Genomic DNA, 26,887 nt, shown 5'->3' on the forward strand with positions numbered 1-26,887 from the left:
GACTGAAGGGAGATAAAAAAAAAAAAGATCAGTTTCTTCTAGAAGTTCTTTCTGAGACTGAAGATGGACGTGCTTTGGTTCAGGGCCAGTTTTAGATCAAGACTGAAAAGTGGCCTTGGGCCCGCGAGAGGCCCCTGCAGTGGCTGGAGAAGGAGCCTTTGAGGGACAGTGGGATGTGGCCAGGGCCAAAGCACAGCTCACCACTAGGGTTCCGGAGGTCAGGCTGCCTCTAGCCCACCTTTGGCCCCTCGTGTTTTGCAGCGGGACCAGCGACTTGCCTTGCAGAGGTGGCCAAGGTCAGGGGAGGTGCCGTCCACCCCAGCATCATGGGGGTGAGGGGAGCAGTGCCCCAACACGCCTTTCCCTCATCCGTGCACGTCGCCACCATCCTTCTCAAAGAGTGGCGAAACAGAAACTGTGATGTTTGGGGGGAAACTCTTAATCGCACATCTTCTTCAATGTATGAAATAAGAATAAAAGCCATAGTCTGTTCGTGGCTCCGTGGAAGTTAGATGTTGCTTGCTGACATGTTTTTGGATGCTCTTCCTGCACCCCAGCTCCCAGACAGGTCTGTTTCCAGAGCTGGTGACTATCCAAGCTTCTGCATTCTCTGTCCCCTCAGAGAGTGACTTTGTTCAAATGTCAAGGCTTTTGTCACGTGGGTGAGGGTGTTGGGGAAGTGAAGATTTAAAATCTGTAACATGGGGCGCCCAGCTGGTTGAGCCTCCAACTCTTTATTTTGGCTCACTCAGGTCACGATCTCACGGTTCGTGGGTTCGAGCCCCATGTCTGGCTCTGCGTTGACAGCACAGAGCCTGCTTGGGATTCTCTCTCTCTGCGCCCTTCCCTGCTCACACTCACTGTCTCTCTCTCTCTCTCAATAAACATAAACTTTAAAAATTTTTAAAAATAAAATAAAACCCAAAGCATTATTGATATCGTCAATACAGTAAATTTAGAAAGGTCCCTTGAAGGAAACCAGCCATGGACAGAGGCCACCTTTTCTATCCATTTTCTTTCATGTGACATTTTCCCTGAGTGACTTTTGTCAAATTATGAAAGGCGGTCATCAGCGGGGAGTGTGGCCTGAACAGTCTCATGCTACTCCCCCGTGCCTGGCCAGGGGCCCTTGCATGCGGGTCAGGTCCAAGCGCGGTCTACAGAGATCACCTCCTCCCCTTCCCACGTACCCTTGAGACCACAGCAAATGCCGCTGGAAGGTCACACCAGACCTGGGGTTGAGGGAGCAGCCCCAGACACACCAGGGACTCAGGATCGCCCACACCCTTGAAGAGCCCCGACCTTTGAGAGGTCCACATGGCTTTCACCCAACCTGAAAATTACAGGATGGATTATAAAAATGCAGCCTGAGATCTGGAAGCACAGGTGAGCCCCAGGGAGGCCAGGAGGGCATTGCTAGGTAACCTAGAGCTTCCCTGAAGATGGGCCTGGAGTCAGCGAGATGTTGCTTCTCTGTCCCGGCCATGTGTCATCATGCTGGAGCTGCTCTGCCCTAAGACTTTTCCCTGTCTCCTTAGCTTCCCGCCATGCCCGGGGACCGTATTTGCTGTCACTTTCTTTGTGAGGACTTAGGGACTTTCTTAGGGATGAATCCAAAAAGACCTGAGATACTGGCTTTCGTGTGACAGTCATGCTGACAGTGTGAGCTGATTGTCAGGTGTCACGGGCAGAGCGCCTCCTGGCCACCTCCAACCATGCACTCCAAGCTCCTGGGCCATCGAAGAGCCTTCTCAGGACTCTCCAGCCTTGTTCCACTGACTCTAGACCTAGCACTTCTTTAGGGCTTAGGAAAGGGGGTACGCCTCTCAAAACCTGTTTCCATGTGAACTGCCTCTGGTCTTTCTCTGTTTGGCACGTTGTTTAGACAAAGAGGAGTCTGTACATATCACTTCCCACCAGACACTTCTCAGTAGAAGCCTGGGATTTGAAACTCGGGGAATTTTTCTGCCCTCTAAATGAATGCCTTGTTGGGCTGGGTGTTGACACAGTGCCGTTTCTCACATCTTTATAGCATAAGGGACTGCCTTCGCCACAGAGACACAGCCCCTTATTATTATTGATACAAGCCGCTGTATTTACACATGTGTACTTTGGGCGATTAATTTGGGCAATTAATTTTTGCTTCTCAGCATCATTTATGATGTGACTCATGTCTAAATTAAAAAATTGCACATATAGGAGGATTAGGAGGAACTTAAGGGAGGACCATGGGGGAGAAGAAGGGAAAAAATAGTGAGGGAGAGGGAGGGAGGCAAATCATGAGAGACTCTTGAATGCTGAGAACAAACTGAGGACTGATGGGGGTTGGGGGGGAGGGGAAGAGGGGTGATGGGCATGGAGGAGGGCACTTGTGGGGATGAGCACTGGGTGTTATATGGAAACCAACTTGACAATAAACTATTTTAAAAAATTAAACGGAACTTCCCAAAACAAAAAAAATTTAATGTTTATTTATTTTTGAGAGAGAGAAAGAGACAGAGTGTGAGCAGGGGAGGGGCAGGGAGAGAGGGAGACACAGAATCCAAAGCAGGCTCCAGGCTCTGAGCTGTCAGCACAGAGCCCGACACGGGGCTCAAACTCACCAACCACGAGATCATGACCTGAGCTGAAGTCGGACGCTTAACTGACTGAGCCACCCAGGCACCCCCATGTCTAAATTTAATATAAAATTGTAAACTTCCCCCAAAGACTTCATGTATATTTCAGAATTTTTGTGTCCAGTAATGTATTTTTTTAATGACCTAATCCAAACCTCTCCTCTTACAGATGAGAAAACAGAAATCTAGAGCAGGGTTTCTAAAGAGGAACACTATTGACATTGTGGACCAGTTAATTTGGTGATGTGGGCGGGTGTCTGATACCTTGTAAGGGTGCTTAGCTACTTCCTTGGCTTCCACCCTTTAGATGCCAGTAGTGTCACCCTAGTCATAAAGTCTTCAAATGTTACTGTGTGTTTCCCGGTTGAGAGCCAATGGTCTGGGGGTGGCCACACAGCCACATTGTGATGAGGTCAGGAGCAGACCCTAGGTGGCCTGATGCTCAGATCCGCCCTTCCCCCTTGGGCAGCGGAATTAAGCTCTCAATCTGACCACAGCCCAAAGTCATGGTCAAAAGCACCTCCACAGCTCTCGAGGGAGATCAGAGGGAAAAGGAGGCCAAAGGGCCAAGAACAAGGGAGTGCTTTGGGGGACCCTGGGTAGATGCCTTCCCTCTACCTGGTAGAACCCAGACCAGTGATTCATCGATTCAATTTCTGCACCTCAACTTCCACCAGGCAGTGTGTCCTGGAAATTCCTAAGACGGGCATCTGGAGGAAACAGGTTTAGAGAGGAATGCTTCTTCACGCGCACTGACCACCCCTCACACCAGAAGCGGGACTGGCCCACAGCAGACAAGCCTCGCCCAGTGCGCACAGCTCCTTCTGAGCCAGACGGACATCACCTGGCCCTCATCTCCCAACTCTCATGCAAGCCTCGACACACACAGTTTCCTTGGCACTTTTTCCCAAGTTGCACCAAACATCCGCTTTGTACAGAGCCCTGTTCTGTCTTTTCCCTGAAATCTCTCTCCTGACCACAGGCTTGGAGCCCATTCTGGCACTAAGTGCGCAGAAGGAGGCAGGGCATGAATGCCCCAGGGGACTGCCCCTTTCTGACAGAGGAGGACACATGTGACTACCAGTGGCCTCGTAGGCGAGAGATCAGAAGTGTTCAAGCTGGGCCTGATGCCGGGGCCTGGTATGAACCTGCATATTTCCACTGGGTGCAGGTAAGGACGTTTCCCTACAGGGCTCTGGATGGAAACCTTTCTAGCACTTGTTTCCTGAGCTCTGCCGTGGACTCAAAGGCTCCACAGAGCCAGTCTGAGGTGACGGTCCTCTGAGCACAGGATTTCATTCGGTGGCTGTGCCTAAAGGCACAGCAAAAATTTCGCTCCACTCTCTGACTCTTGTTTCCGTGATGCTAGAGAACTGAAATCAAAACAGAAATTTTGCATGAAGTCACTTTCGGGTGGTTAAATAGACTCCAAGAACAGAGTTCGTGAACCAAGGGAAAATCGGTTCTGTTTGGGCTACTAGAAATGGGGGTTTCATTCTAATAAATCATTGCTTTAGAGAAAAGTCCTTTCTAAGCTTTCCCGGTCCTATCTTTTTTATCCTCTGAGTGAACAGTGGGCTAGTCTCTGCGTTTCTGAGTTAGTTCCTTCCCAGCCACCTGGTCAGAATCCAAAAGGAAAAACAAATTTGACTGGTTCCGTGAAGCCGTATTTCATTGCCATTTGCACATGGGCCGTAACGCTCCATTTTCCACGAAGTAAACGAAAAACGTTCTGGAAATCTTGCACAAAGAAAAATTCACATTTATCGCTACAGTTGAAATGGCCTAGAGGAAAAAAAAAATAGCAGCAAATTAAGTAAAAGGAAGGCTTCAGCTTTCACCAGGGCCAGTCTGTGTTTGCAGAGGTTCCCCTCTTTGAGGAAGCGTCGGGGTGTCTCACGCCCCTCAGGGAGCAGACAGTGTGCTGGAGGCCAGGCGCTCATTCACTCTCCCTCGTTCCCCCAGCTGTAAAATGGGGTTAGAGCTGTGTCCCTGTCACTACGGTGACGCCCTGCACACAAGCCTGAGAATGTCATTGCGTGACAGGCTAGACGCCCAGCTTGCCCCCTGCTGTGGGCTTGTGTTTTTCCCTTTGCCAAGGGGGTGTCAAAGTGAAGACTCCTCTCCCCCCTCCCCCGAGAGCCACCACTGCCCATAAACTAGGGAGATGAGCAGGACAAAGCAGGCCCTGGCTGGGAAAAAAGGTGTCACACCCAAACTGGGTATGTTAGAGTGTGGTAAAGAGGTCGTTCCCGGAAGAATCGGTCGTGGACAGGACACTAGAGGGGCCAGTGCAGTGGTCAGAGCTGGTAAGACAGGAGCCCCAGGATCCACCCCTCGGTCCGAGGGGTCCCGGGGAGGCGGCCATCTTCACAGCCAGAGTGGGGAGGGTGTGGAGAGGCCTCCGGGCTTACCTGCCTCCATCCAGGGCCCCCTGGCCACGTGGTCCAGGAGGCCTACCTCCCTGGCGCATGGGCTGGAGTGCGTCTGGCGGGCACAGAGGGAGGTGGGCGCAGCGTGGGTCACAATGATTCTCTCAAAATAGCCTCCCTCACTGCCCGAAATGAAAAGGCATCCTTCCTTTTGGCCCTGCCACCCTTCTTTGTCCTTGGATGGATACGGCTTCCACCTCCGACCCCCTCCCTCACCCGTCATTTTCCATCCTGCGTGTTGCCCTCATTCTGTGTTCTGCCAGTGCTGTAATAACGGGCAGGAGAAAAACTACAGGCTACTTCAAAGCATCTCTTTTCGCGGCTCACAGCATGAAGTGGGCTCTGCTATTAGAGTGACACAGACCCGTGCGTGGTTTTACCCTGAGCTCGTTGCATCCGGTTTCCTGCGTGCACCCTGTCTTCCTCGGCAGCCCCTGCCCGACCAAACCCCGGCCGCATGCCACACACCTGCACCGGGAGAGCTTTGACCCACGTCCCCGCCAGCTTGCGGAAACGAAGACTCCACGCGCGACGGCGTATCGCACCGCACACCCCTTAGATGCCAGCATTTCCGGCCCCTTGAGTAACACTTAGAAAACTTCTCAGATACGCTGTCGAGGCCGAAGAGACCAGCCAGAGCTGGTGCCTGCTAGAAGGCCGTTCGCCACACTCTCTACCCCCAGGTTTTCCCCGAGATTGAACCACGAGCTGCCAACGAGATTTTGCCCTTGATGAGAATAGTACTGAGTCTTGTTGCAAACACATGTGTGAGAATCATAATGATGAAGATAAGTAATTGCAGAAGATAGAGACAGATTGTGTGTGTGTGTGTGTGAGAGAGAATGAGGTCAGTTTTCTTAGAACCATCCATTCTCTTGCCTTTACCTATATTCAGTGAATGGCAAGAGGGCCGATTTGGGGGGCACCTGAGTGGCTCAGTCGGTTGAACGTTGGACTTCGGCTCAGGTCATGATCCCGTGGTTCGTGAGTTTGATCCCCACATGGGGCTTCACGCTGATAATGTAGACCTTGCAGGGGAGTCTCTCTCTTTCCCTTTCTCTCTCTGCCCCTCCCCCATGTGTTCTCTCTCTCTCTCTCTCTCTCTCTCTCAATAAATAAATAAATAAAACTCAAAAAGAAATTCCTTTTTGAATTGAAAAACTGTGGCTGACTGGGTTTTCAGTCCTAGGCATCTTCATTTCCACCTTGCTTCCTGGTGGAAAGCCATCAACGGGGGAGGCAAGAGATGGGCGTTCCACATTGGCTTTGCTGCATCTGGATGTTGAACTTGGCATCCGTTGCTTTACCTCTTTGAGTCCCAGGTATCTTATCCATAAATATGTTGAGTGTGAAGTTGCAGTTACTCTCCAAGTGAGCAATGTGGAGTAATTTAGCCATTTTATTAGTACTAGGTGTAACTTTTAAAAAATGTTTTTATTTATATTGAGAGAGCATGAGCAGGGGAGGGACAGAGAGAGAGGAGGAGACACAGAATCTGAAGGAGGCTCCAGGCTCTGAACTGTCAGCACAGAGCCCAACTAGGGGCTCGAACTTAAGAACCACGAGATCATGACCTGAGCCACAGTCGGACGCTTAACCGACTGAGCCACCCAGGTGCCCCTAGGTGTAACTGTTATATCCAGGCCACTATTGGGATTGGAGCAAAGACCTTCATGGCCCTTGGAAGTCAGATGTTTCAGATAAGCAAGGAAGGAAGGTTTCTGCCTGGCATGTCTGCTGAGTGATGTCTGTACGAGCTGCAAATTTGCTGTGTGCCCACCAAGGGGGGTGTCAGCCTATCAATAAACTACATGGTAAAGGTTTGAGTAACAAAGCAAAGCAGTTTCAAAGGCCTTGTTATCATCGTTAGAGTCAATAACTTACAATTTTCAAAAATCCCCGAATACGCATTTACACAATTTTGAGTCGTTTTACAACTTATCAGGCCATTAATCTAAAGTTTAAATGTCCCTTAATATACTTAATCATAGCCTGTGCTTCCTTAAAGTGCTGAAATAGGTTTCAGGACACCCAACCGCAGCAATGCTAGGGAAAAATGACTTGAGGGAATTCCATAAAACTTGTCAGAGCAACATAAATATATTCGGTGCGAGGTCCATTTTGTGTACAAGTTGAACGCAGTAGGTTGGGCTTGACCGAAAGGGTTTGTGTTTGTCATTGCGCTTTGTATGTGACCTCCAGCCAGAGCTGAGTTTGAATCCCGTTCCTGCTGCTTACTTCCTGTGAGGCCGTAGGGAAGCCATTTCACTGCTTTGAGCCTAGTTCTTCCATGGCGAGGAAAGGCCTACCTTATAGAGTAACTGGGAGCATTGGCATAGAGCAAGAGATGCTTATTGAATTAGAACCATATGTAAGAGCTGATGCCAAGTGTAAGGGTCAACAGTATTTTTCCACTGCCCATTCACACCCCCTCAGTCCCTCAGAAAAGCCAGCATCAGAATACATTCTCCTCCACCTTTTTTGCAAACTCAGACACAGCCCATACGCCACCACCTCCGACCCACCCCCTAAGAATGCAAGCAGCAAGAATTTAGAATCTGGGTAGGTTGCTTTGGAAATAGTTCTAACCCTGATCTAATTTGTCATTATTATTTCTAGAGCATTCTCTCTCTTCCTTCGTATCTCCTTGCATTTCCTCTGGTGCCCTCATCCGGAACCATCCCAGGAATGTTTCTGTCTCAACTTTCCACCTCCCGGATGAAAACTTACTGTTCCTGCAGAATTGAGCTCCAATTGGGTAAAAGGCACTATCAGCTTCCCTGGGGTTAGGAGGACACATGGGATGCAGGCTGTCCTTCAAGGCCCTCCCAGTCTTACAAATTTGAAAACGGTTTATTTCCTGTAGCGTTACCGCCATATGTAATTGCCAGATCTGTGGACTGGCTCCTGGGCTCAACAGCCCTGGCCGAGAGTCTCTCTCTCTCTCTCTCTCTCTCTCTCTCTCTCTCTCAGTTCCACCACCATGTTCCACGCAGACACCTCTCTCTTACTCTCAGCCTTTTGGGGGGAATTCTTTATAGTCTCATCTACTCCATGAAAAATTTTTTTTAACGTTTGAGAGAAAGACAGAGCATGAGCAGAGGAAGAGCAGAGATGGAGGGAGACACAGAATCTGAAGCAGGCTCCAGGCTCTGAGCTATCTGTCAGCTCAGAGCCTGATGTGGGGCTCAAACCCACGAACCATGAGATCATGACATGAACTGAAAAAAAAAAACAAAAAAAAAAGAAACACAAAAACAAAACCAAAAAACAAATAAATTTAATAAAAAAAAAAATTAATTAAAAAAAAAAAAAATTAATAAAAAAAAAACAAACAAAAAGAAAAAAAAAAGAGCACTAAAAATAAAAAAAAAAAACACATAAAAAAATGAAAAAAAAAAAAAAAAAATAAAAAAAAAAAAAAATATACTAATAAATAAAAAAAAAACAAAATAAAAATAAAACACAAAAAAAAAAAAAAATTTAATACGTCAAAGTTGGAAAAACAAACTGGTCAGAAGGTTACCTATCACCGACCCAACAAAGCAAAATTAGCATTTCTTCCGCCCCACTCGGTGAGTGTTCCGTGTTTTCAGTGACTGGTTTATTCTGAAACACTTCCATCAGATTCAGACATCACTCTGGATGAACTGTGACCTAGAAGCAGAAGGTCTTTGGTGAGATGACCCTACATTTTTTAATTTTAGTAACTATTTTCCATGTCAAATAAATATTGACCGTCCCACTCAAAACCGTAAAGGCTTATTGATTCTAGAAATTGCAAGTGAAGGTGTTCAGTGTTATTCTCAAGCACATTTGCGCTCACGCACACACTCCCCTATGGACTGTGGGAGAGCTGGGACGGCCTTCCCTGGGAGGAGCTGAGGTCTTAACAACAGCTGTTGAGTTCCTCTCGTGTTGGTTTCCTAAGAAGTATAATTTCATAAGACCCTCAATAATCATTTCTTCGAAGAAAGAGAAACTGAAGAGAACCTATAGGAAAGGTTGGTTTGGATTCTGTTGTTGTAAGCTTATGCTCCACACTGGTAACAAAAGCAGCGAGGGCAGGTCAGAGCTGCAGAACCCAGTAAATATAGACCTGAGATCGGGGCTACTTTCAGAAGACTTCTTTGTCCCGGAGATCCTTCCTAAGGTCGACACTTATTTCACTTAAGAGCTCAAGAATTTTCCATTCTTGTCGAGTAGACAATGGAATGGAGAGTCAGAAGCCACTTCTGTTTTGACAGCGCCAAAATGCTCCTTCTTTAGCTCCCAGAATCTTTAAAATTAATAAGACTGTCATTTCCCCAGCATGTAACATCCACATCTGTTATGTTTTGGACTCCTGAGGGAGTTGGGCGGAAAGTTCCATGAAGACGGAGCCAACATACCTACTGAACAGTGGCTCTGCCAGCGTGATGCCCACAGTAGCAAAATCAGCAGGAGCACGTTACAAGCACCCAGGGGAGGGGGGCCCCGTTGGTTAAGCGTCTGACTTCTGGCTCAGGTCATGTTCTCGTAGTCTGTGGGTTTGAGCTTTGCATTGGGCTCTGTGCCGATGGTGCAGAGCTTGGTTGGGTTTCTCTCTTTCTCTCTCTCTGCCACTCCCTTGCACTGTCTCTTTCAAAGTAAAATAATAACCTTAAAAAGAAGATAGGAAGGAAGGAAGGAAGGAACACAGTCACTAATTAGGAGTGTGAACCAGACACAGGAAAGAAAAGTGTCCAGTGGGTGAGATAATACGTGATCCTGGGGACAAGAGAGACCAGTGTTGTGGTTCTGCCTCCACCAGGCAGCCCTCCAGCTCCCACCAGCACAGTCTCCTGTGGCTAGCACAGAGCGGTCTGCACCCTGTGGGTTTACATACACTACAACAGTATTCTGTCTTCCTGAGAGTCCTCAAGCACATCTTTGGCCCTCCCCTTGAATGCAAGTGTTTTGGCATGCTTTGCCTCCCTAGGTAAAGCGAGTGCCTTGCTCATTGGCATTTTAATAAATATTTATTTGGTGGTGGCCGAATTCATTATTCTCCTTGTCAGACCTCATGGCTGCTGCCAGCACTGAGTGCACATGCACACGGCCGACTCCTAACTGCCCGGTCGCGGGTCCTCACCCAGCAACTCCCCTCCCCCGACTCAGTGAACAAATCGTCAGCACATTTTAAAAGGTTGTGCTATAAAAGTGCAAGTTGCACGGGCATTTTCTCCCTTAACAGCCCCAATAAAGAATGTCAGTGGTGTTTTCAGATGGAGAAATTGTGGTCCCTGGAGCTTTGCTGCTGAGCGGGGTGGGTGGGGGGAGCCTCCCAGTCCTTCCCATTCTCTACTCTGCAGTGGCTCCCTATTGTCCAGGGTAAGTGCAGACTTTCTAGACTGGACAGGAAGTCTATCCACACACTGGTATCCATCTGTTTTATTAAAAAAAATTTTTTTAATGTTTATTAATTTTTGAATGACAGAGTCAGAGCATGAGTGGGGGAGGGGCAGAGAGAGAGGGAGACACAGAATCTGAAGCAGGCTCCAGGCTCCTCCAAGCTGTCAGCACAGAGCCTGACACGGGGCTCGAACCCACGAACCATGAGATCATGACTTGAGCCAAAGTCGGACGCTCAACTGACTGAGCCACCCAGGCGCCCCAGTGAGTTGTACCTTTTAAAAAGATGGACTTCTTAGTCCTTCACTTAAACTTTTTTCTTAAGGAGAGAATTATAATTTCTTTTTTAAGTAGGCTCTATTCCCAGTGGGGAGCCCAACATGGGGCTTGAACTCATCACCCTGAGATTGAGACCTTAGCTGAGATCAAGAGTCCGTCACTTAACTGACTGAGCCCCCCAGGCACCCCCGTACAGAGCTCTTCTGTACCTACTGCACCTGTTACCATAAGCACACTGGTGTTTAAGCTCTTTGTGACAGCAGAGCCCTGGATGGCGCCTGGCCCACGTTACGATGTCCTTATTCAGCAGATGCTGAAGGAATGAAGGAATCAGTTAATGGAGGCATTGTTTTCCAAGCTGGATGTTTATATACCAGGCTGGTTTGGGGGTGGCCAGGAGTGTGGGGGATCCCCTGGCCTTCCTCTGAAGAGTCTGTGTCTGGTGGGTAAGCTTCTGAGAGTCTGAGTCCAAACAAGATAGACTGTACACCTGGGTCTGATTAGGGGACAGTGACTCAGGCTCTTCCTGAATATGAAAAGGGCCGTTGTAGGTTCTCCGGAAGGCGGGGTGAAGCAGCCCATTGTAGGTTCTCCTGAAGGTGGGGTGAAGCAGCCCTGAGTCACCCAGGTCCCAGGACCAGAGCTCTCTGACAGGGACACCACGATGTGATACAGCCGGTGGCCGCGCCCATTCCGGAGCCTCCCTCCACATCCTGGTCTTGGAGGGAAGCGGGCTCTGAACAACACAAAAGGCCCTGGGGAGGGTCTTTGTGGGACCAACACAAAGGTAGTTCTTCTAGCTCACACCCATCCCAGTGCACGATAAAGGCTTCTGGCCTTTCCTTCAGATACAACGTATCAGATACAACCTTCTTGGTCAGGTGCCTTTCATGCCAAAGCGCCCCCCCACCCCCATGGCTGGCCCCTCAGGGACGCATGCTGCCCTCCCAGACCCCCTCCCCAGCCCCTGCTTTCTAGTCATTTGTTGGAAGACAGGTGCCTACTTGAATTTGTTGGGCTCTTCTCTTCCATCCCTGCCATATGCACGCTGGAGGAGAATGCGGTTAGGTAAATACCGCATTTACACGCGACCCTCCTTGACCTCCATCTCATTCTCTACACTCACATTCTGTTTTTTTTAATGCTTATTGATTTTTGAGAGAGCACAGGTAGGGGAGGGGCAGAGAGAGAGAGAGGGAGACAGAGGATCTGAAGCAGGCTCTGGTCTGGAAGCACAGAGCCTGATGCGGGGCTCGAACTCACTAACTGTGAGATCATGACCTGAGCTGCAGTCAGACACTCAACTGACTGAGCCACCCAGGTGCCCCTGTACACCCACGTTTCACCCACATTTTACGATGAAAATAAAGAGAATACACGTCCTCCCAATAATCCTAATATTAGAATTTCCCATTCTGCTTTGAACTCGGGTCTTGTCACTGGTCAGGGCTTCTCTGCCAAGCAGCAGGGCGGGGAGAGGAACTCCAAGCGGTCAGTGGCTCACCCCTGGCCAGAGGGGGCAGGAGTTTCTCTTGCACATTTACCCCCGGCTGGCCCTCACCCCCTGTTCTCTCCAGCGCGTCATCCACCTCCCGCCGGGGCTGTCCAGGTCTGTGCCATGCCGTTGCCCTCCCAGCAAGGTGGCATCCGCAAGCCTGGGGCTCGTTGGAGCTGAGCCGGGTACAGTTGCTTCTGTTCCAAGCCTGCAACTTGAAAATGAAGTAATCTGAAATGGAAATGCCAGCATCTCGCTTTTGCATTACAGGGAGACCAGGCTGTCCCCTGTGTCCCCCCCCCCCCCCCCCCCGAGCCATGGGAACAGTGTGTGTTTACACATGTTTAGTGGCGCAGCACGGATACACTTCTAAGGAGAAACGGACAGACAGAATTGGGAGTGACTGTGGCTAGCGCCAGTGTTAGTGACCTCTCCTACTCTTTCTTACTGAGAATCTCTAAGACCTACTGAGGGTGCAGGGACTTGGGACTGGCTCAGTGTCCTTCTGCTCCTACACCCTCTCCTCCCCTTCTTTAGTGTGTGGGGGTCGTGAGAATGTAGGGCTCAGTGCGACGATCCCCTCAGTACCTGTCAGCCTTCGATGCACGTGAATTTACCTAACTTCCTTAATTTTAGCTAAGTCTGTCCCAGGTTTCAACCACTTGACCCCAAAGTTCCTCAGATGTCCTTTCTCACTGGGACATGTACCTAATTCTCCTCTTGCCTGAAACTGAGGCTACGGGGTTCCAGACTGGATAAGAGCCCAGTTTGGGGGTTTGCATATCATGGCTCTTTTAAGGAAGGACTCCCCACCTCGCTCCAAACCCACCTTCCCTGTGTGCCCTGAGAAGGACGCCTTCTCTACCACCCCAAGGCAAGCAGCCTAGAGGCTGGAGAAGTCTTAATGCTGAGTGGAGGGGGTTCTTTCTGTCCTGGCTTCCCTGACCTCTGTCCCCGGAAGCACCGAGAACCCAGACTAACTATGGCGCCCAAGAGGTTCAGGCGTGGTCCTTCCAGGAGCAAGATCATCCCGTGTGAGACGGACATGCTCAGAGAACCCCAACGTGATTGTTTCACATAGAAAACGGACTTCAGAGATGACTACCAGAAAGGTAAATACCTAATTATTAGATGATGGTGGCTCCTGTCTTTACGTTTTAGATAGTAGATGGTTTATTACGGCGCTTTCCCGAATTCTGTGGGGTATCCAGTAGCTGGTATTTCTAGATGGTCACAAGACTGGCTCCCTTGACTTATTCTCAGAGTTCTGGGTGTGACTTACCTAGACCGGAAGCTGTGGATAGTGAAATTCTCAGGCCGCAGAGAACACGAAGTGAGGTCCAGACATGACGTCAAGTGTCAGACGCCTAGCAAGCTGCATTTTTCATATTTATAATACAGTGAGCTGCAGAAAAAGAAATGTAACTCTCCCTTGGCCCTGCTGTTCTCAAAGCCAGACAGCCCCTCTCTGGCGACAGACGGAGTCTGCATCAGCAGATGTGGTATTTCCTGAGCATTCGCTATTTAACGACAGATCTACTATTTAGCTCTTCGGTCGTCACACACGGGTGAGCTTTAGCGGTAAATGGACCCTTATTAACAATAAGTGCCAAACGCCAGGCTGTGTGCGTCTGAAAGAATTCTAACGTAAGGGGTGCCCACTGCTGCTTTCTCGGAAGGTCCTTCCGTGCCATTTTGTCTCTGGGATGGTGTATTTCAAAAGGTAAAATAACCACAGTAACCACAAACTACCCACAATAGGTTTCCTACCCAGGATTTGGAAAATTCTCCAGTTGTCATTTAACCCAGGATTTGCCAAAATCCAGGCCAAAGAAACAGAGCCTGGGAATCGGAAGTCTAGAGCTTAACCTTGGGTCTGTAAGAATTGGTGAGCCCTGGGGAAGTTGGCCTGGGTGCCATCCTTTGTCTCCCCAGGCTCTCGTGTGGCATGAACCAGAAAGGTTTTTGGTCTCCTGAACCCCTGGGTCAAGGGCAGTTGAAGGGATTGCTGGGAGAGGAGTGACCTTGTGTTAGGTCCCCGAGGGCATGCGCTCTCACAGGCCGCCATGCCCGTGGGTTCGACGTGATGGTGATTGTTATGAAGATTTGCTTTGTGCCAAGTGCTTAGCACGACTGTTTGCCTAATAATCATGTATATCGTTTATGTAGAAATTATTATCCCCATTTTGCTGATTAGAAAGCCATGTGAAAATAATATGTTCAGGGGCTCCGTCCCTGGGTGGCTCAGTTGGTTAAGCATCCGCCTTGTGATCTCAGCTTAGGTCATGATCCCATGGTTTGTAAGTTCGAGCCCTGCATCAGTGCAGAGCCTGCTTGGGATTCTCTCTCTCCCTTTCTTTCTTTCTTTCCCTCTCCTGCGCAAGCTCACACATGCTCGCTCTCAAAATAAATAAACTTTAAAAATAAAACGTTCATGGTCACACAGCTAGTAAGGGCTGGCATCTGTCAGACTTCAAAGTTTCCAGTAGACTCAATACCCTCAACATGTATTTTTGATAAATACATGTATATGATAAATTTTTAAAATACGAAAATTTTAGGGGCACCTGGGTGGCTCATTCAGTTGAATGCCCAACTGTTGATTTCAGCTCCAGTCATGATCTCACGCTTCCTGAGTTTGAGCCCTGTGCGGGGCTCTGTGCTGACGGTGAGGAGGCTGCTTGGGATTCTCGGTCTCCCTCTCTCTCTGCCCCTCCCCCATTCACACTCGCAAGTGAGTGCGTACTCTCTCTCTCCCAAAATAAACAAACACTAAAAATACTTAATTTTTATCATATTAATAGGATGCCACATAAGACTATATAATAATTATAAGGCAAAAATAGCTAGTATGGGGCGCCTGGGTGGCTCTGTTGAGCGTCCGACTTCGGCTCAGGTCATGATCTCACGGTTCTTGAATTTGAGCCTCGCATCAGGCTCTGTGCTGACAACTCAGAGCCTGGAGCTGCTTCGGATTCTGTGCCTCCGTCTCTCTCTGCCCCTTCTCCACTCATGCTCTGTCTCTCTCTCTCTCTCTCAAAAATAAATAAACATTACAGAAAAAATTAAAAAAGAATACCTGCCTAGTATGTATTGAACCCTCATGCTGCAGCACAGTTACAAGTGGTGCTACTGGTATTTGCTCCTTTTACAATTGCCACAACCCCTCCAGGAAGGCTCTGTCGTCGGGACGGGCTTTGGGACGCGGCCCACGGGAGGTTAAGCCACTTGTGCACAGGTACACAGCGGTACACAGTTAAGCCACTTGTGCACAGGTACACAGCAGTACACGGTGCAGCCAGAGCTCGAACCCAGGCAGCCTGTGGGCGAGGCATGTGCTCCCAGCCTCCAGACCGCACTCCACATGTCCTAGGGAGGACACGCAGACAGCGAGTGCCCTTAACCTTGGAGCTGCTCATCCAGGGACGCCTGAGGACCCCCATCCCACTTCACTTTGGACCTGAGAAGGACTGTTTCAGGACGCATTTTGAAACCCGCTCATGCCTTTGAAATGGGTTCCCTGATACGATGAGCTAAGAGATTGGGGCCTCTTGTGTGCAGGCTGCTGTCAGAATTCCTGTCCCCGAAACACGCCTGTCTCCACCCCCCCAGCCCGGCCAGCTTTTCCCGGCCTGCTAATTGGCGCCAGGGACCGGCTCCCAGAGGCTGCCTGGCCCCAGCAGCCCTTCCCTGGCTGCACCCCCCCCCGCCCCCGCCCCCAAGGCTGCGGCTCCCTCCCTCCCTGCCGGGCTTTCGGGCTGAGGCTGACAGACAGACGCACTAGACAGGAGCTTCGGGGAGCTTCCCTCGCCACCCTCCCCGATGCACTTCCTCAACGACTACATCTCATTACAGGGCTCCGTTCTCTGGTCCTGCACATGCTCCCTCTCGCTTGGCTTCCTGGTGCCACCACTTGTCACCTTCCCCAGAGTGGCTTTTACTAATGTAAATCTCCCTTCTCCGATGGCATGACTGCTCATTCTGTGCTGTCTAGCACCCCACGAGCTCACCCACTGGCACCCCGAGAAGCCAGCCACCCAGTGCGGAGATGGTACCCTGTCTTCAAGGTGGTCCAGCTCTGGCCCAGCCCCCCATGAACAGGTTCAGGCCCTGCTGGCTTTGGGGGAAGGGACCGGCTTCTCTGGCTCCATCCGACCCAGGATGCTCGCTGCAGGCAGTGGATTGGGGCCACTGCTCTTTCTTTCACCTTTGCCAGCAGGCAGCTGGCTTTGGGCAGGTCACTTAAGTACCCAGCACCTCGGTCTCCTTGGCCTTAAAGTAAGGATGGTGGTAAAAATGAGTATATTAACATTTCCTTAATAAAGCTGTTGTGGGGAATCAAATGGAAATAAGGATGAGAAGATCCTCTGCAAATAGAAAATTTGGGGCGCCTGGTGGCTCAGTCGGTTAAGCGTCTGACTCTTAGTTTCGGCTCGGGTTGTGATCTCATGGTGTGTGGGTTCGAGCCCCATGTTGGGTCCATGCTGTGTGGAACCTGCTTGGGATTCTCTCCCCCGCCCCGTCTCTGTCTCTCCCCTGCTCATGTTCTCTCATTCTCTCTCTCGCTCAAAATAAACTTTATTAAAACTTTTAAGGGGCGCCTGGGTGGCTCCGTCAGTTGAATATCAGACTTCAGCTCAGGTCATGATCCCGTGGCAAGTTCGAGCCCCGCGTCGGGCTCTGTGCTGACAGCTCAGAGCCTGGAACCTGCTTCTAATTCTGTGTCTCCCTCTCTCTCTGCCCCCTCCCACTTGCAGCCTTTCTGCCTCTCAAAAATGAATACATATTAAAAAAAATTTTTTTTAATAAAATTTGTAAAGAAGTTATGGCCGTGGCACAGATGGCTGGTGATGAGTGAGTGATGAAGTGATTGATTTTGTCAACACAGAGTAGATACTCCCCCAGAACAGGCGAGGGGAGCACTCAGCCTCCTGGTATCTGCCCTCCTACCCCCCAAACTCGGCACCAGATCCTGTTCCTCTGGGCCTTTCCTGGGGGGTTGCCCCATGACCCTTGACTGGAGCCATTGGGATTACTGTTGTGGTTTGATGCGAAGCAATTCAGTTCCATTTAGTCTTGATCCATAAGTAACAACTGTACTGTGGTTTCTGTGATTCATGGACCTATGATTCTGTAAAGATAACTGTGTTTTGATGGAACACTCAGTTATGTTTAAAGGCTCTCTCTGTAAACTTAGGGAGCACAGCCCTCTCACCCCCCATCCCTCCGGGGATCAGGGTTATTTACGACGCTATCAGGTCAAGCAGGCACATTGGGTAAATCAAAGGGGGAAAGGAAAGTCCTATATACGGGAGTCGGCAAGTCAGCAGTGGGTTAACACTAGAATCTTAGGTTATAAAGTGGAGAGTGCTCTTTAAATAACAGCTGGAAAGTTACACCTTTAATCCCTTGTGGTGTGTTTTAGAAATCTTTTACAATAGATCTGTCAGAATGTCCTAAGCACGGAAGGATGTGGAGGGTTGCTGAATTTCGTGGTAGATCAGAAAAGCAATTATGCTGAGAATACATACCGGGGACCCACGGTTTACGGCTCTCACCCTCCAATCGTCTCTCTTAGAATGTCTGGAGAATCTTCTGGAAGGGACTAATGCACCATAAGCAGACAGCATGAGCACATCAAGAACATCTGATCAAGGCAGGAAAGAAAGGAGTCAGATCAGGGAAACAGCACATCCAGATTTTAGAAGTGCGGATCAAAGTCAACAGGGATTATGCACCTTTGCAAAAGATAGTAGCAGACCATGCAGTCTTCAGGTTAATTTGCTGCGGTGAGGGAGGAAAGGCATTTGATTTCGTCTCTCATGTCAGTGTGTGTGGGCATGCTCATTCAAGAATTTTTCCTTCAAGTTTTAAGTTTTAAAACTAAGGCTGGTGGGGCACCTTGGTGGCACAGTCGGTTGAGTTCAACTCTCGAGCTCAGCTCAGGTCATGATCTCACAGTTTGTGAGTTTGAGCCCCGCATTGGGCTCTGCACTGATGGTGTGGATTCTGCTTGGGATTCTGTCTCTCCCTCTTTCTTTCCTCCTTCTTTCTTTCTCTCTCTCAAAATAAATAAATAAACTTAAAAAAAATTAAGGCTGGTAGAAAGGCTTCTGATATCACTCATTTGGTGTGGAAAAGTCCATTTGACACTAGTTGATTTGAAGACTGTACCTTTTTCCTTCCTTCCTTCTTTCCTTCCTTCCTATTTTCTTTCTTCCTTTCTTTTTTTCTTTCTCCCTTTCTTTTTCCTTCCTTCCTTCTTTGAGGAACTTTCTTCCTTCCCCTTCCTTCCTTCCTCTCTCTCTCTCTCTCTCTCTCTCATATTTTACATGTGTATGCTGCTTTATATTCTGCCTTTATTTCTTTAAAAAATTTTTTAAGGTTTATCATTGAGAGAGAGCGACAGAGCACGAGCAGGGAAGAGGCAGAGAGGGAGGGAGACACAGAATCCGAAGCAGGCCCCAGGCTCTAAATTGTTAGCACAGAGCCGGACATGAGGCTCGACGTCACAAACCATGAGATCATGACCTGAGCTGAAGTTGAACGGTCAACCGTTCAGGCACCCCATATTCTACCTTTATTTCTTTGTTGCTTCCCAGCTGTCCTTCATGGTGGGGGTGGAGGGTGGTACAAAGTCTCCACTTTAGGGGTATGGACACCAGGGTCCACACCTGAAGTCACATGGCCACTGGGTGGTAGTGATGTTTGGACCAGAACCCGGTCCCCTGGCTCTGGTGCCCCTGGTACCCAGAACCCGTGAGAAAGGAGATTCACTCATCCCATGCCATGGACCCTTCTGTCATCCCTCATTTTCCCCTCAAGAGCTGAACCCCCTCTGACAATACGTGGAGCCAGGAAAGGCGCCTGGTGTGCGGCGAGGCCAGCACGGTGCTGCCTCCACGGCCATCCAGCCTCCACTCCCACCAGGCAGGCTGGGGGCACCGCTCTGGCTTTCTCTCCTCTGAGGCGGAGAGGGTCTCCTGGGACGATGCGGCGATGCATGTTGCTGTGGCTCACATTCGTCACGATCAGTCCAGCACCCCCATCGCAGGCACTGGCTTCAGGAAAGACGCAGAATCCCGGAATAGACTGGCCAGTGCTCCCTGGCCGCTCTGTCTCGGCGGACTGGCCCCTTGGCTCCAGACTCCCCTCCGAACAATCTCACAATCTCACTTGTTCACTTTTCTCACTATTCTTGTTGGCAGATTTCGATGAGCCTGTCACACTGGCCTCTGATTTGCCTTGAACCCTGTCCAGACACACTTAGGAGATTGGGAATAGACCTGGGGGCGCCTGGGCGGCTCAGTCGGTCTCTCTGCTGTCAGCACGGAGCCTGCTGCAGATCCTCTGCTCCTCCCCCACTCACTCTCTCAAAAATAATAAATAAGAATAAATTTAGGAGCGCCTGGGTGGCTCAGTCAGTTAAGCGTCCGACTTCGGCTCGGGTCATGCTCTCGTGGTTCGTGAGTTTGAGCCCCACGTTGGGCTCTGTGCTGACAGCTCAGAGCCTGGAGCTTGCTTCGGATTCTGTGTCTTCCTCACTCTCTGCCCCTCCCCCACTCATGCTTTGTCTCTCTCAAAAATAAATAAGAAAAGTTTTTTAAAAAGTGTGGGCTTGGACGTCAGCGTAAGGAGATTCAAAATATAAAGGTGTAAAAAGGAGTAGAAGATGTTAGCAGTTAATTGACTCTGCAGCCCCTGGCCTTGCAGGGGAAACGACGTATCCTCACTGACACACAACCACAGAGCATTTGCCGTGGCCAAGACGCAGGCTAGGGACCAGTCACTGACTTCTGTGTGTCTGTTGGGGGCCTTCATTGTGGGGACCCACGACGGAGTTGAAACACAGCTCGTGCATGAGAAGGGTGACTGGTGGTCTCTCCCCACCCACACCCACACCAACACCCTCACTGGTCTTCTCTGTTGGTGAGGGAGCCTTCTGAAGGTCACATTTGCCCAGAGCCTTCCCTGGAGTCTGATGAAAGCCTCCAGCTGGGAAGCTTCTGGGCAGAGAGACGGGTGATGAGGACCCCCCTCCACGTCCACACTGCGTTCTCTTCTCCGTGACTAGAGATGGACACGAACATCTGTGCACATGATCATGTGCGGTGGCGACAGTGAGTGTCCACCGGGCCCACCCCGAGGAGCATCCGTCTTCTACCTTGATGCCGCATCTGCACAGCCCAGGGTTATGCCTCTAACCATGAGTCCCTCACGGATCCTCCTGGAGTCCCTCAGGCCGTCCAAGGAGAGGTACTGTCACGACCGTCAAGCAAGATGCAAAGGGGACCGTGGCCCACAGCTACAGCCGGCCCACCAGCCACTGAGCAATTAGATAAACGAAGCAAAGTGGGGTCTTGACCGCTGAGGGCTGGGGTGGGTCAAGGAAGTGCCAATCTCCCATCATCGGAATGTGTCCACTCAGACTGCGCCCTAGCTTTCTGCATCTCATTCCACCGGTACAGCCTTTGCGGCTGGAAGCAGGGATCGTCCCCTCTGCCCTGAGAGCCGGGAGAAGGCTGTGCATGTTCTCACCTGCAGGGACCCTCTCTGTACCCCAGAGCAGCAGGGACAGGAAGGGCTGAAGCAGGCACTGCCAGGAACCCACCAGCATCTGCCACAAAAATGAAGACGTCTGGCCAGAAGTCCGGGGGGGCCATCTTCATCACAAGAGGTATCGTCAAAGCGCTTTCATTACAGAGGGTTAAGCTGGAAGTCAAGTGCTAGAATGACAGAAGAACGGCACAAAGGAAGTCAAGCAGAAAGACCTAATTTCCTTCCTTTAAGGGGAGGAAAAAAATACTCATGTATTTAAATGAACGCAAAGGCAAGAATGAGGGTGGCCTTTCCCCACCCCCACCTGGAAGTCAGTGGGTCTTCATAGGACGGTGTATCTTTGGGCCAGACCAGCGGCCCGCACCGCCCGCCTGTCTGCAGAAAAGGACATGGAGGCTTGGAACTTCACTGCCACGCAGGAGCAGCCCCCAGGACAGCTGAGTCGCTAACGCAGCCCCTTCGCCACCACTTCTCCATGCAGGCCCTTGCCTGGCTTAGCTCCTAGTATGCGCAGCACCTCCAGGTACCCAGAAATTGCATGCGAAATTGCAGAATCGAAAAGCAGCGGGCCACGTGAGTCCACCCGTTGTGCCCGGCACTTGCATCCTCCTCGACTTGCAGCGATCAGAGGCCAGGCCAGGGCATTTGCTTACAGGAAGCCCAGGGGCCCCAGACATCTACCAAAAGTGGCCGTTTGGATATGCGCCTGTAGCACACCTGCTGTGTGACTGGGGCCCAGCTCTGCAGACAAGCGGAACCAAAGTCAGTGCGGAGGTGTTCACAGCGAGCGAGAGAATTGCCAGGGCGGAACGCAGGCCGATGGGGTGCTTGCTCGCATACGCGCAGCGCGGTGTGTTACTAACAGGAGCCTGCGAGGACCAGTGCGTGGTCCCTGGCGCAGTGTCCAGGGATCCCCGTGGCATCCCGTTTGTGATTCATGGGACAAGGAGTTCAAAACCTTATCATTAGCATTGTGATTACAGAAGGCTAGGATGTCACAGTTCGGGGGAAGGAGGGAGAAGGAGAGAACCAGGAATCGCACACCCTTGCTGTGCTGATTACTTGCAGGTCAATTACTTTCATTCTTCACACGGTCCCATGAGAGAGGCCACATTATCCCCATTACACAGATGAGAACACTGAGGCTCCGAGAGGCCAGACCACGTATGGGAGGCAACAGTTGTCATGATGAAAAAAGTATGCGCTTTGGCATCAGACAGCGGTGGGATCAGAGCCCAGCCTTACCATGAGCATTTTCAGGGATTTGGGCCAAGTTCTGGAACACCTGCTGTCTCATCTATAAAGTCTGGACAAGTGTACCCATGCATTGGCTTGTTGGACTAAATAATGCCCTTTGGGTAACAACACAGCCCTAGCACACAGTAGACCCCCAGGAAATGTCAGGAATTGCTATATGATGACCCCTCCCCCCATCCCCCATGCATTGGGAGAACCAGGATGTAAATCCTGAGAGGCCAGCCTCTTTCCAACCCTAGGTGCCTCCCACGGTGGCCCCGGGCCTCCAGATCCACACCTGAATGCTATTGGGAGGGATGGAAACCAGCACAGCCGGGGCACCGCTGGGGCAATGGACCAGGCCCACGCCCTTAGCCTTGCACATCGCAGGCTGCTTCCCATGTCCCAACGGTCAAGGAGAAGGTACACAGGAGGAGGGTGCCCTCGCTCCACTATGCGCAGTGCAGGTTATTACCCTCAGAGCATTTCCACTCATCTGAAATCTTTTCTTTAAAAACGTACGACCCCACTCTCCGAAGCCATGTGACTGACGTTTCATCAGCCCCACCAATGGATCTGATGAGGAAGATGAGGAAGACAGAGATGGGTTTCAAAAGAACCCTGTCCAGAGCGGCAGAATTTGCCACATGGTATTACAAAGGCCATCTGTCTGCCACTCTGTATCAGCAGCCTTTGCATCCCCGATGCCTAGCCTAGTGCCTGGCATATAGCAGGGGCTCCTTGCCACCTCTGGACTGAACTCACAACACAGTAACAGAGGCTGGTAAGGGAGCACTCACCCTCTCGGTCCCCAGGACTTGAGCCTCCAGAGGTGTGTGTGGCTTCCCCTTGACTTCTGCTCACCTTAGGGCTCTGAGGCGAAGGCAGTTTATTTTCACGAGTGCTCTACTGGGCCGTGGGAGTAGAGTGGGCTGGTGGTCGTGTCTGGGCCGTGGTCAGTTATGCAGGGGAGGTGGGTTAAAGGGACCCGCTCCTGGTTCCCACCAAGAGGCGCTTTTCATTCTACACAGTCGTTTAATGGGATCCCAAATAACATGTTTCAAACAAATCTTATCACCATTGCTCCTTGGAACACATTTCAAATGCCGGCCATTAAAAACAGGCCATTTCACAAGCCTTTAATGATGACACTAATAACTGTGGGTTTTTGTCTCCATGGGTCCTGATGAGCAGAGGCGAGGAGTAAATTACGGAGCTAACTTTTATGTCCGTGGCTTATTGATCGGTGAGGAGTTCTCTTCAAGGGAATTATGCCAACCCCCAAACCTCGGCCATCCAGATTCCCTTTCCGTCTATGTGACCGCCCACTAATGTACAGTTAGTTTTCGATTTATATTAATAAGAAGACAACACGATGTGCCATTTCTGTAAGACGGTAATGGACATACCAAAACATCCCACCTGGTAGTTATAAATAGATCAGTTTTCCCATAATCCACTGAAGGTCACAATCCGTGGCATCATGAGCAGGTTCCCTGCTGTGGTGCTGGCATACGCGTGCATCCCCAGACTGCATAAAGGGTGTCACACCATAGTGTATCCAACGGTATCATGCATGTCGTTTCCTGCCTTTATTTCTTGCAGGTGAAAGTCATGCTTCGCATCTGTTCCACATTGGCTCGTGACACCTCTGAGTCCAGCTCTTTCCTGAAGGTGGACCCTCGGAAGAAGCAGATCACCCTGTATGACCCCCTGACGTGTGGAGGTCAAAATGTCTTCCAAAAGAGAGGCAACCAAGTTCCCCCTAAGATGTTTGCCTTCGATGCCGTGTTTCCGCAAGATGCTTCTCAGGTGGGTGTGACCCCTTCTGCCCACTCCAGGCTCAGGCAGTGTTGAAGCTTTCCCCATCCACCAGGACCTGTGAGCTGGGAGGGTATCTTCCAGAGTATTCTGACGCATCAGTTCTTCCAGCCATACAACTCTTGGAAACCCATTGTAGCATCATTGGATAGTTCGGTCCCATTGAATGATCGGTGTCAGACCTTGGGCAGGATCACTGTGCCAGGATTTCAACAAAACACTCGTGGAGAGAAGGAGGGGGAAGGACGAGGGAGCCAGTCGGCAGATGGCTTACAGAAGCAGGGAGTAGAGGCAGAAGTGGAAATTTTAGGAGAGACTTTGTCAAGGTGGTGGTGCCTGTGGTCCCCTAAGAACGCCATGCCTGTCTGGGCTCCTGGGTGCGCCAAGGAGCTGGGTTTGAATCAGGCGCAGTTCTAGGGCCCTAAGTGGGGCAAGTCCTAGTGAGGAACTGCTGCAATGGGCAGGGAAACGGAGGCTCACGTGCAGTCCTGAATCGGTGAAGCCGAGTAGAAGGGAAGAAGAGAGGCTAGCTGTCGTATCAGTAAGCTGGTACCACATAACAAACCACCCTAAGATTCAGTGGCTTAGAACAATAGGCATTTATTATTCCTTATTAATCTGTGGTCTGGCTGAGTGTTCTTCCATTTCTCGTGTCTTTATCCCAAGTCTGGGGGCTGCCTGGCTTTAGGCTGATCTGGAATCCGCATTGTTTCTCATCAGCCAGGAGGCTCTCTGGGGCTTGCACTCACGATGGTGGCGTGATCCAGGTACACACACCTCAAAATCGACATGACATCACTTCTGCTGCTTTCTTTTGGCTCAGATTTGAGGGTTGGGAAGAGACCTCACCTCTTGAATGGTGGGACTGAAAAGTCACAGTGCAAGGGGAGCACACGCACGTGTGCGTGCACACACACACATAAGCACACACACACACGGGGAATGTGGAGTGTTATGGCCATCCTGGTCCGAGTAGAATTTGGAAGCTCCTTGGGGGCCTAGAGTGCCAAGATTCCTGGACCTGAGCTCCTGGAGCCAATCCCAGTAAGAACAGATGTCCACTGGAAGATTCCGTCGCACCATCTGGTGCAATTCATCTGCAGTGAATTGGCGCAGCTGAATCTTCCAGTAGGCGCATAACCCAGGTTATAGGTGTTTGGTGACCTGCTTTGCCCGGGTTTTGGCATCAGACAGCTGCATCTTCCAGATGTGTTTCCGGCAGTCACTCCCCAAGATTTATATGAGACAGAGTGCCTCCAGGTGGCTGATGCCTGCAGCAGAGCCTGGAGACAAGGATGCTCATAGCTCCCGTTCGTTTCCTCCACGCTGCACCCAAGTGTAGAAAAGGGATCCTCACATGGGCTTTGGAATCATACCACGGACACCCAACATGTGTTCTCAGCTCCATTCGTTAACGAGCTAGAGGGGTGGTTTCCCCAAAGAGTTTTACCAGGAAAAGACAAAATACAAAAAAGTTTGATAGTTTCCCTTTTGATTATGTATGTGTGTGTGTGTGTGTGTGTGTGTGTGTGTGCGCGCGTGCGCGCACGCGCTCAGTAGTCCCAATGGACACACTAATCTAAACCTGACATCGTGTCTAATAAAGGGCCTTTCTCGTACTGTAATTAACACAGTTAAAACTTTTCTAAAGTGATTCTCCCCAACTTGCAAGAATCCCGAAGCAGACCCTAAGTTAAGCGTGGGCTGTTAATGAGTTTTAGATTTATTCCAGAAAAAGAGCCGTTTTTATTGCTCACATTTGCTTACATTTCACACCGGGCTCCAGAGCTCACGTGCTCCACACAACAAGTCACGTGCTTCTGGATGCTTCCCTTTTGTTAAAATCCGCAATCTTCTCTTGCATTGTGTTTCTCTGCTCAATTTGTGGTTTTCAGGAAGTTTCATACCTGTTAACCCACTTGACTCTTCCTAGACTTCTGTGCTGCAAAAGAGGGATGCATTGCTATGATCACATGCTGCATGAGGAAACTGAGGCTCACAGATGCGGCGTCTCGTTTGTAGTCCTTTCCTGAGCAGACCTCTCTCCTGAACCCCCCTCCTTACTCTCTCTGCCCTGCTCCGTGTGGTCCTGCATCTTTGACCTCCCGCCATTTTACTCACTGTTTACTGGCAGTGTGTCCCTGGGTGGGTCGCCACACCTCTCTGGGCCCCAGCATCCTCATCTGTAAGCTGCAGACAGACCCCCAATGTACCGTTGTGGTTCATTGAGCCCGGAATACACGAGATGGTCGGGACAGAGCTAGAGCGTGCTGAGTATCCGATGAACGTAGCTCTTTTCCTGTTATGTTGTCATCGTGACAGTCATGGTCGGCCTCAGCGCCCGGGGGGTGGGCACCCTTTGAGCCACCGAGGCAGGAAAGCAGTAGAGTGGACGCGGGGCCTCTGCTCTCAGAGGCACCAGGGAGGCTCCGGGTGGTTATGAATTTGGCTTTCCCTCCGTCTCTCAGGACATCAGCAAGGCAATGATTGGAATAGTCCTTGCTCCCCGCCGCCCTGGCGGACCCTCCTTAGCCCCCTGGTGGCCTCGGCAGTCATCAGCTGCCCCCTCCGGGGCAGACCTCCGCTGGGTCGGCTGTGGGAATGTGTCGTAGCCAATCAGCACAGACCAGGGGGCTTATAAACTACAGAAATTTCTTTCGCGTAGTTTTGGAGGCTGGAAGTCCAAGACCAAGGTGCTGCAGATCTTGTGTCTGGCCAGAGTCCCTTCCGGGTTCACAGCTGTCCTCCCGCTGAAGGGAGTGAGGAAGCCCTCTGGGGCCTCTCTCCCTAGAGTCGGCTTCACCCTCACGACCTGTCACCCCCACCCCCACAAAAGCTTATTTCCAAAAACCATCACATTGGATGTTAGGTTTCTTTCTTTTTTTTTTTTTTTTTTAATGTTTACTTATTTACTTTGAAAGAGAGCAAGCACAAGCAGGGGAGGTGCAGAGAGAGAGAAAGAGAGAGAGAGAGAGAGAATCCCGACGTGGGGCTTGAACTCATTTAACCATGAGATCATGCCCTGAGCTGGAATCGAGAGTTGGACACTTAACTGACTGAGCCCCCCAGGTGTC

The 26,887-nt window shown here is 50.4% G+C and overlaps 1 protein-coding gene across 1 annotated transcript in view; it reads left to right on the forward strand.

Moving 5' to 3' along the window:
• The window catches only part of KIF26B (kinesin family member 26B), a 464,415-nt gene that overhangs the window by 355,009 nt on the left and 82,519 nt on the right, over positions 1 to 26,887 (forward strand). The window contains exon 6 of the mRNA XM_039237500.1: positions 23,598 to 23,804. Coding sequence (XP_039093431.1) covers positions 23,598 to 23,804 — 207 coding nt within the window. The remainder of the gene's footprint in view (positions 1 to 23,597; positions 23,805 to 26,887) is intronic.

The sequence above is a fragment of the Hyaena hyaena genome, unplaced genomic scaffold, assembly GCF_003009895.1.
Source record: "Hyaena hyaena isolate Hyena2069 unplaced genomic scaffold, ASM300989v1 scaffold_127, whole genome shotgun sequence".
Lineage (NCBI taxonomy): Eukaryota > Metazoa > Chordata > Mammalia > Carnivora > Hyaenidae > Hyaena > Hyaena hyaena.